This window comes from Procambarus clarkii, chromosome 6 (genome assembly GCF_040958095.1).
Source record: "Procambarus clarkii isolate CNS0578487 chromosome 6, FALCON_Pclarkii_2.0, whole genome shotgun sequence".
NCBI lineage: Eukaryota > Metazoa > Arthropoda > Malacostraca > Decapoda > Cambaridae > Procambarus > Procambarus clarkii.
Window position 1 is genome coordinate 17568550 of NC_091155.1, and position 10214 is coordinate 17578763.

A 10214-nucleotide genomic window follows, 5' to 3' on the forward strand; every position below is an offset into this window, starting at 1 on the left:
GTTTTCAGTCAGTTACTGAATTCCACATCTCTTGAAATTTTACTGATAAGTTGTTGTGCTGGAGAAGGGATCAGATCTTGTTTTCTCAAGTTTGAACTTGAAGAGTTTACGTCAGTTCAATTCTGATTCACAGAAATGTGCGCAATATATCAAAGAGAGCACAACTGGAATATATATATCGGCAACGATAAGAACAAATTAAGTTTTTAATATTTCCTCTATGGATCATCCAATAAAATCAGCAGACTTCTAGATGTTACTGCTGCTCGGCTTATACTCGGTTACAAGTATCTCTGGGAATTCTCATTATCTGCTGATGTAGATCTGACCAAATGTAAACTGTGTCAACAAAATTATTCGCACACCCTCCGTCACTATGTGATGGAGTGCGAAAAGATACGTGAATTTAGAGACAATTCTATAACCAATGTTCCAGCGATGTGTCAATATTTCATTCAAAATGATCTGCTACCAGAAATTTTAGACAAATATCCCCAGTTTGCTAACTGTAGGTAGTAACTAAGTGATTGTAACCTATCCACCGCTGCCCACTGGATGGGGGGCGGTGTGCAGGACAAACATATAAATTGTGACACTAGCTCTCCACATATGTCAGTTGCTTAATTTAGAACCTGTACTTGAGGTCGATCTCGAACCCATTGTTGATGTGACGACTTATATTGAATTTTGTAACTAGCTCATCAAGATTGTAACTTGCTTAGCTAAATGAATTGTGGGGTTCAGTCCCTGAGCCCATTATGTGCCTCTGTAACCCTTTCCACTTCCGCCCACAAGATGGGTATGGGGTGCATAATAAATGAACTAAACTAAACTAACTAACTAATATTTCCTCAAACTTCTGTAAAATGCTTTTCTTGGAAAAGCATTCGATTCAAAGAACTCACGAAAATATATTTATTTAAATCAAATAATTCATAATCAGATCAAAGATTGAAAGCTCTGGTTGTAAAATTATGCCAAAATAATTAAATGCAATGAGAATGGTTCTAACTCTCTTTGCCATAAAATATCTGCTAGGGCTAACGTTTCCTTTATGAATGCTTGTAAAATGGCATCACCAAGAGCAGTTACAGTAAGAGGCAGAGATCAGAAAAGTTATTGTAAAATCAGATTGTTGTAAATTGTTAAGATTGTAAAATCAGATCAGTAAAATCAGATTCTGTTGGGTCTGATGGGTGGCCGCACGGTTAGGCCTAGCCTCACCCAAACAACCCTGAACCACATACAAGTAACAGTATCCCTGAGACACACACAAGTAACAGTATCCCTGAGACACACACAAGTAACAGTATCCCTGAGACACACACAAGTAACAGTATCCCTGAGACACACACAAGTAACAGTATCCCTGAGACACACACAAGTAACAGTATCCCTGAGACACACACAAGTAACAGTATCCCTGAGACACACACAAGTAACAGTATCCCTGAGACACACACAAGTAACAGTATCCCTGAGACACACACAAGTAACAGTATCCCTGAGACACACACAAGTAACAGTATCCCTGAGACACACACAAGTAACAGTATCCCTGAGACACACACAAGTAACAGTATCCCTGAGACACACACAAGTAACAGTATCCCTGAGACACACACAAGTAACAGTATCCCTGAGACACACACAAGTAACAGTATCCCTGAGACACACACAAGTAACAGTATCCCTGAGACACACACAAGTAACAGTATCCCTGAGACACACACAAGTAACAGTATCCCTGAGACACACACAAGTAACAGTATCCCTGAGACACACACAAGTAACAGTATCCCTGAGACACACACAAGTAACAGTATCCCTGAGACACACACAAGTAACAGTATCCCTGAGACACACACAAGTAACAACATTCCTGAACCACACACAAGTAACAGTATCCCTGAGACACACACAAGTAACAGTATCCCTGAGACACACACAAGTAACAATATCCCTGAGACACACACAAGTAACAGTATCCCTGAGACACACACAAGTAACAGTATCCCTGAGACACACACAAGTAACAGTATCCCTGAGACACAAGTAACAGTATCCCTGAGACACACACAAGTAACAGTATCCCTGAGACACACACAAGTAACAGTATCCCTGAGACACACACAAGTAACAACATTATTGAACCACACACAAATAACAACACCCCTGAACCCCATACAAGTAAAAAATCTCAGAACCACACCCACAAGTAACTACTCCATTGAACTACACACAAGGAACAGCATACCTGAAACACACACAAGTAATTGCACCACTGAACTACACAACATCCCTTAACCACAAGCATATATAAAGTGATTGAAAGTCGAAAAAAATATTGCTAGCTGAAATATGGCCTTCACCTACCATGATATTTTACACCAACCATGATGTATTACACCTACCATGATGTATTACACCTACCATGATGTTTTACACCAACCATGATGTCTTACACCAACCATGATGTCTTACACCACCATGATGTCTTACACCAACCATGATGTTTTACACCAACCATGATGTCTTACACCACCATGATGTCTTACACCAACCATGATGTCTTACACCACCATGATGTCTTACACCACCATGATGTATTACACCAACCATGATGTCTTACACCACCATGATGTCTTACACCAACCATGATGTTTTACACCAACCATGATGTATTACACCTACCATGATGTTTTACACCAACCATGATGTCTTACACCAACCATGATGTCTTACACCAACCATGATGTCTTACACCACCATGATGTCTTACACCAACCATGATGTATTACACCTACCATGATGTATTACACCTACCATGATGTTTTACACCAACCATGATGTATTTCACCAACCATGATGTTTTACACCAACCATGATGTCTTACACCAACCATGATGTCTTACATCAACCATGATGTCTTACACCAACCATGATGTTTTACACCAACCATGATGTCTTACATCAACCATGATGTCGTACACCAACCATGATGTTTTACATCAACCATGATGTCTTACACCAACCATGATGTCTTACATCAACTATGATGTCTTACACCAACCTTATGGAGGGGAGAGATGAGGGCTGGAAGCGTGAACAGGGAGATGGGAGGGGGGGGGGGGAAGTGTGTGGAGACCGGAGGTTGAATTTATTATTAACATCTTTATTTACAAAATTTCAATAAAATTTTCCTTAATCTGAGGAATTCAATTAGGTCTTATTAGAGTGAGGATAATGCTGGTATTCACTGTCATATAAGACAGAAGGTCAGAGGATCATTCACAAGACAAAACGTCTGAACTGTAGGCTGAAGCACATATATATCATGGTTACAATCTATGTTTTAATGTATAAATATGTAAAAACAACTTTCTATTGTGCACTGCCACACAAGGGCAGGGATGGGTTATACGAGATACAGCTTAAAAATAATATGAAATTGTTCGTTCTTCATTCTTTAAAATGGACAAGACAATTTTGGATAAATTGTTAGGTTGTTAGGCGGGGAGCCGGTCGGCCGAGCGGACAGCACACTGGACTTGTGATCCTGTGGTCCTGGGTTCGATCCCAGGCGCCGGCGAAAAACAATGGGCAAAGTTTCTTTCACCCTATGCCCCTGTTTCCTAGCAGTAAAATAGATACCTGGGTGTTAGTCAGCTGTCACGGGCTGCTTCCTGGGGGTGGAGGCCTGGTCAAGGACCGGGCCTGCAGGGACACTAAAAGCCCCGAAATCATCTCAAGATAACCTCAAGATTGTCGTCCAGTACACTAGATTCAATGAAATAGTTACACAGTTGGTGGTACAATAGGCCAGGAGGTCTGAAATCTTTTTCGGTTTCACATTCAACAATATAGTGGTGCAGTAAATGCAGTAAAGTTTTGTTATAGAGTTTATAATCTGAATATTCTGATAGTGGCTCAGCCTCACTACCTACCAGATGTGCCTATAGCAGACGCGAATTCGCGCAATGACTACATCACAATATTGTGATGTGACTATTATTACTGTATTGACCATACAAATACCTATTATTACAAAAGTTGTCATACCTTTTAATACTGCAGCTTTCAGTTATCTGGGCATTTCTTAGTTCTTCTAAATCTGAAGAAATTTCTTTAATTAATTTGTATGTTTCTCATGATTGAATTAGATAGTCCAAAGTCATATTCAATGTTTTCATTGCTGCAAGCCTCATTGGCAATCGATCTACAAAGTCATGTTTTCCAACTCCAACATGGGATGGGATCCACACAAATTTTATACAATAGTTATTAATCATTGGCAAAAATTACATTCCATTAAATATTACAAGCTACTTCAAACAAATTATGATGGGTTATTTAAGGACTGCAGAGCACTTTTAGAGTCACAGAATATCACTCCACCACCATTGAGCTTATGTTGTTGTTGTTTAAGATTCGCTACCTGGAGCAAAAAGTTCCAAGTAGCCCGGGCTATGGTGAGCCCGTAGACATTGAGCTTAAGGTAGAAGGGGCGTGAGGCAGTATATGGAGGCGTGGCGAGGCGGGTGTGAAGAGGCGGGTGAAGGCGGTGTTTGAACGAGGGAGAGGAAAGTGGGTGTAGACAGGGTGGGGGCGGTGCATGAAGACTGCGGAAGAGACTGGTGCGTATAGACTGGATGGAAGTCGGTGCGTTGAAACTGGGGGGGGGGGTGTATTCACATAGTTGTATTCACCTAATTGTGCTTGCGGGGGTTGAGCTCTGCTCTTTCGGTCCGCTTTTCGTCAATCAATCAACTCTTACTAACTACTAACAATTTTTTTTCACACACACCCCCAGGAAGCAGTCTGAAGCAGCTGTCTAACTCCCAGGTATCTATTTACTGCTAGTTAACAGGGGCATCAGGGTGAAGGAACATCTACTCATTTGTTTTTTCCGGCGGTGCCGGGGGATCGAACCCCGGTCCCTAGATCCACGAGTCTAGAGCGATGTCCACTCAGCCACCCCCCACCCCTCAGGGTGTGTGTTGACGTGGAGGAATTAAAGTGTGTGGAGACAGGAAGGGATGTTTTTGTGGACATAGAGGGAGAATATGTGGGGTGATACTTGCTTGATACTTGCTTGATGGGGTTCTGGGAGTTCTTCTACTCCCCAAGCCCGGCCCGAGGCCAGGCTCGACTTGTGAGAGTTTGGTCCACCAGGCTGTTGCTTGGAGCGGCCCGTAAGCCCACATATACCTACTTGATGGGGTTCTGGGAGTTCTTCTGCTCCCCAAGCCCGGCCCGAGGCCATGCTTGACTTCTGAGAGTTTGGTCCACCAGGCTGTTGCTTGGAGCGGCCCGCAAGGGCCACATACCCACCACAGCCCGGCTGATCCGGAATTTCTCTTAGAAAACAGTCCAGTTTTCTCTTGAAGATGTCCACGGTTGTTCCGGCAATATTTGAACCTGGCTACCAGGTCCACCCGGACTGCACCAGATACCTCGTCTAGTAGTATCATGAAATATATTGAACATATTACTATCACATAACAGACCGCCATTAAATTTATCTCTAAACACGAAATATTCTTTCTCAGTCTCCTATACTTAATATATTACTGCATGTAAGGCACAACAGAATACAATGACAGGAGATTAACCTGACCTACTATGTTTACTGATGGCTTCCTCACAATGATTATAAATATAACAGCCACCAAGGATCCAGTTGAGAGATTTGATTGTTGCCGCCGGAGGCGGCTAGTTTATTGTGCACCCCATACTCATCCTGTGAGCGGTATCGCAAAAAGCATTACAGAGGCACAAAAGGTCTTTATCAAGCCTCAACAGAGATTATTACATAAACAATTTCCTCTATCATTCACACCTTATCATTACAATGTCAGCTAGGCACAGAGAATGATCTATTTGAAGAACTATATATTGACAGTAAGTCATTATATATTAATGGGAGGTCTTATTGCTAATACATAATTGAGCAATGGAGATATTACAGAGTCGTAGGGAAGCTGCTGTTTATTTTTAGTCTTCACAATACACTACTTGTTTCTTAATCTCATATGTCGTTTATCTACTGGGAGCAAAATGAGAGGTGTATCAGTTATCATGTCTCATCCATTTTCGTCCACTTTGATGAGGTCCAGTTCCCCTCACTTTCTTCGGGGCTTGGGTTGTGTGTGTGTGTGTGTGTGTGTGTGTGTGTGTGTATGTGTGTGTGTGTGTGTGTGTGTGTGTGTGTGTGAGAGAGAGAGAGAGTGTGTATGTGTTTAGCGTGTTCGTGCACATATATACGTGTCCTCACTGCTGTAACTCATAAACTATAATTTAAAGTCAACACACAACTATGTACCATCGAAAACCAATAACCGAGTGAACAGAACTTAACCGCCTGGTCAGTTTGGCCACTCGACCCTTCAATACACAAGGCAATAAATCAGAAAATAAACCTCAAGCAATCGACCAAAATAATAATTTCGTCGACCACATAACATTTGCCAAGCTGTTGATGATGTTTTCAATCATCAGTCGTTACTCCACAGTATAAAGAAGGCTTTGAGTACACAGTTGGCTCCGACTTCATCCTCTTACTATCGTGAGTTTAACATAGATCTTGAGGAGGCTATTACTAATGGATACAGATAATAAGCTCATCAAGTGAATGAGTTTTTTTACATTTAGCTTTAGGTGAGCCGAAGTTGGAAAACAACTCTAGGAGAGAGAGAGAGAGAGAGAGAGAGAGAGAGAGAGAGAGAGAGAGAGAGAGAGAGAGAGGGAGAGAGAGAGAGATCATCACAAATATGAACAGGTAGAGAACTCTCCTTAACACAGGTCAGTGTATGCTGTTTAAGAGCTGTCTCAACCAGACCTCAGTGTTTGCAAGAGCTCTCGCGACCAAAGTTCACGTGAAAGCCATTCTTTTCTTTGTTTCCATAGAATTTGATCAAATAACCTTTGTTGTAACATCTCTCTTGCTACTGTGACTCTCCAACACTCATCAGGTACTGTGACACACACATGCCTGTCATATTTGTAATGTAAGTCTCTCTCTCTCTCTCTCTCTCTCTCTCTCTCTCTCTCTCTCTCTCTCTCTCTCTCTCTCTCTCTCTCTCTCTCTCTCTCTCTCTCGTAATATAAATATTATTTCGTACTGAATATTGGAGTGCAATTATGTCTTCATACCTGTATTCGTATAAAGTATACCAACTATTTTCTCATATGTAAATGGTTGCAGACCATTTGTAACTTGAAAAATAGTTGTGTTGATGTTGACTGAGGTGCAAGGTCAACGGAGGGAGCGTTTTGTGTGACGTCAGGTCGTTCGCCACGACAGCCATATGCTAGGACGTAAAATTATCATGCCTTATATCATTTACGTGAAAGATCAATAAACTCCTAAGCACGAAAGCAGAGCCATCACCACCTTTTCCCTAATCTACGTATAATAATTGTTATTCACTGTTGTATACTATTTTCCTTATAATTAAGAAAGCAGTGTGAATTATATAAACCTGTGTGTGGTGTTTTGACCAATGAGACTACAGAGCGCTCATTCGTTCATAATCTAACCCAATACTACGACAACAACAAAAGCGACGTTGCCAATTTGTTCTTTCCATGAAACTATGGGGTGGGGTAAAGGAATACTTTTCCTCGACTGTACCTGTATATACATTACAGTATACAGGTATATACCATACATTACAGCGTTCAGAGTGAATATACATTACAGTATGCAGGTAATATATTAGAGTATACAAGTACATATTGTAGGCATCCATCAGTCTCAGAGACTTTGGAGTTGCGCTCCGATTGTCCGTCCGGAATGGCCTCTCCAGGGCGCAAAGCCAAGGTAGGTTGATACGGGGGGGAAAGTTGTTACCCATGCAGCAGGTCCCCCTTCTCCACGGCTCAATAAGTGGAAAGGAGAAAATTATATCTGTTAACTCTCGTGTCCTCACTGGACACATTCAAGAACTTAAGTGTCCACTTACGACCACTGAACCTGTGTCCTCAGTCATGGCAGGTGAGCTTACATTTATTAAACAGTTTACGAGCACTGAACGACAGCAAGGTTGCATATAACAAAAAAAATGGGTTGCAAAGTTTCGAAGGTCCCAAACAGTTAAATAAATACAGACTTAGCCGCCATGGTCGTGGACAGATGTACAGGCTTCGTAGGTGATTGAGGTAACGCTGAATAATAATGTATTATTATTATTCAATGTATTTACGTCAATAGTGCCATTGAATTTACATTCAATGAGAGACAACCATTGAAATACTTTGAACCATTGAATTTACATTCAATGGTTCAAAGTATTTGTCTGTTCTTGAAATCTGTATTTCCTATGGATTTATTTGTAAGTAGGTAGAATTTTCTTAGTTTAGAAGTATGTTGGGTCGGCCACAAGCGCTTAAAGGACAAAAAGAATTGGTAGATAACACTGTAGGACACTCACTTCAAGGTGATACCTTGAAGTGAGTGTCCTCTGTAATTATGATATTTTTTTAAAGAATGTTCTCTGTAATACACATAAGACATATTATAAATTGACATATTATAAATCCTCGTACAGCAGCCCGTCCTCGTATAGCAGCCCGTCCTCGTATAGCAGCCCGTCCTCGTACAGCAACCCGTCCTCGTACAGCAACCCGTCCTCGTATAGCAACCCGTCCTCGTACAGCAACCCGTCCTCGTATAGCAGCCCGTCCTCGTATAGCAGCCCGTCCTCGTACAGCAACCCGTCCTCGTATAGCAGCCCGTCCTCGTACAGCAACCCGTCCTCGTACAGCAACCCGTCCTCGTACAGCACCCCATCCTCGTACAGCAACCCGTCCTCGTACAGCACCCCATCCTCGTACAGCAACCCGTCCTCGTACAGCACCCCATCCTCGTACAGCAACCCGTCCTCGTACAGCAGCCCATCCTCGTACAGCAGCCCATCCTCGTACAGCAACCCGTCCTCGTACAGCAACCCATCCTCGTACAGCAACCCGTCCTCGTACAGCAACCCATCCTCGTACAGCAACCCGTCCTCGTACAGCACCCCATCCTCGTACACCAACCCGTCCTCGTACAGCAGCCCGTCCTCGTACAGCAGCCCATCCTCGTACAGCAACCCGTCCTCGTACAGCAACCCATCCTCGTACAGCAACCCGTCCTCGTACAACAACCCATCCTCGTACAGCAGCCCATCCACGTACAGCAGCCCATCCTCGTACAGCAACCCGTCCTCGTACAGCAGCCCATCCTCGTACAGCAGCCCATCCTCGTACAGCAACCCGTCCTCGTACAGCAGCCCATCCTCGTACAGCAACCCGTCCTCGTACAGCAGCCCATCCTCGTACAGCAACCCGTCCTCGTACAGCACCCCATCCTCGTACACCAACCCGTCCTCGTACAGCAGCCCGTCCTCGTACAGCAGCCCATCCTCGTACAGCAACCCGTCCTCGTACAGCAACCCATCCTTGTACAGCAACCCGTCCTCGTACAACAACCCGTCCTCGTACAGCAACCCGTCCTCGTACAGCAACCCGTCCTCGTACAACAACCCGTCCTCGCACAGCAGCCCGTCCTCGTACAGCAGCCATCCTCGTACAGCAACCCGTCCTCGTACAGCAACCCATCCTCGTACAGCAACCCGTCCTCGTACAACAACCCGTCTTCGTACAGCAGCCCGTTCTCGTACAGCAGCCCGTTCTCGTACAGCAGCCCGTCCTCAGACTAAGTCCATTCCATTCAGCGGTCGACCCTAAAGACGCATTCATCAAGTCTACCATGCTGATCATTTATAATAGGAATTTTGTCAAATATAAATTAATATTATTTTATATTAGAATATTGTGTATATTTAGACATTGGTTAGGATAGGTGTTTAGGTTCTGTTGGCGATCATTTGTATTCAACTCGTCCTTACACTAGGCTGTTTAAAGCAGCGGCCGTCCTCCTCAGATGCATTCATCAATTTTAACATACTGTGTATTAAAAATTGCTTTGAATCTCATATATAAATTAATATTATTATACATCAAACTTCTATGTATAGTTAGGAGTAGGTTAGGTTAGGTGTTTAGATTCGGTTGGCGATTATTTGTATTTGCAACCCGTCCTCGACTCAAGTCCATTACATCCAGCGGTCGACCCCACAGACGCATTCATTAATTTTTACGTGCTGTTCATTCAAAAAGGGAATTTTCTCATATATAAATTAATATTATAATATATTAGCAGATTGTAC

At 42.9% G+C, this 10214-nt stretch overlaps 1 protein-coding gene across 1 annotated transcript; it reads right to left on the reverse strand.

The window, feature by feature from the left end:
- Positions 1-8471: 8471 nt before the first annotated feature.
- On the reverse strand, positions 8472-9567 carry LOC138355453 (seminal vesicle major clotting proteins-like). The gene is made up of 2 exons (XM_069310445.1): positions 8767-9567; positions 8472-8498 (listed from the first exon to the last, which is right to left on the reverse strand). The coding sequence occupies exons 1-2, from the start codon at positions 9565-9567 to the stop codon at positions 8472-8474; spliced, it is 828 nt and encodes a 275-aa protein (XP_069166546.1).
- Between the last annotated feature and the right edge of the window lie 647 nt (positions 9568-10214).

Excerpts from the sequence above, each read along its gene's own strand:
- LOC138355453 (XM_069310445.1), bottom strand. The coding sequence starts at position 9,567 with ATGGCTGCTGTACGAGGACGGGCTGCTGTGCGAGGACGGGTTGTTGTA. Across the intron at positions 8,499-8,766 it reads CTGTACGAGGACGGGTTGCT|AGAACATTCTTTAAAAAAAT; the intron begins GTACGAGGACGG and ends TGTGTATTACAG.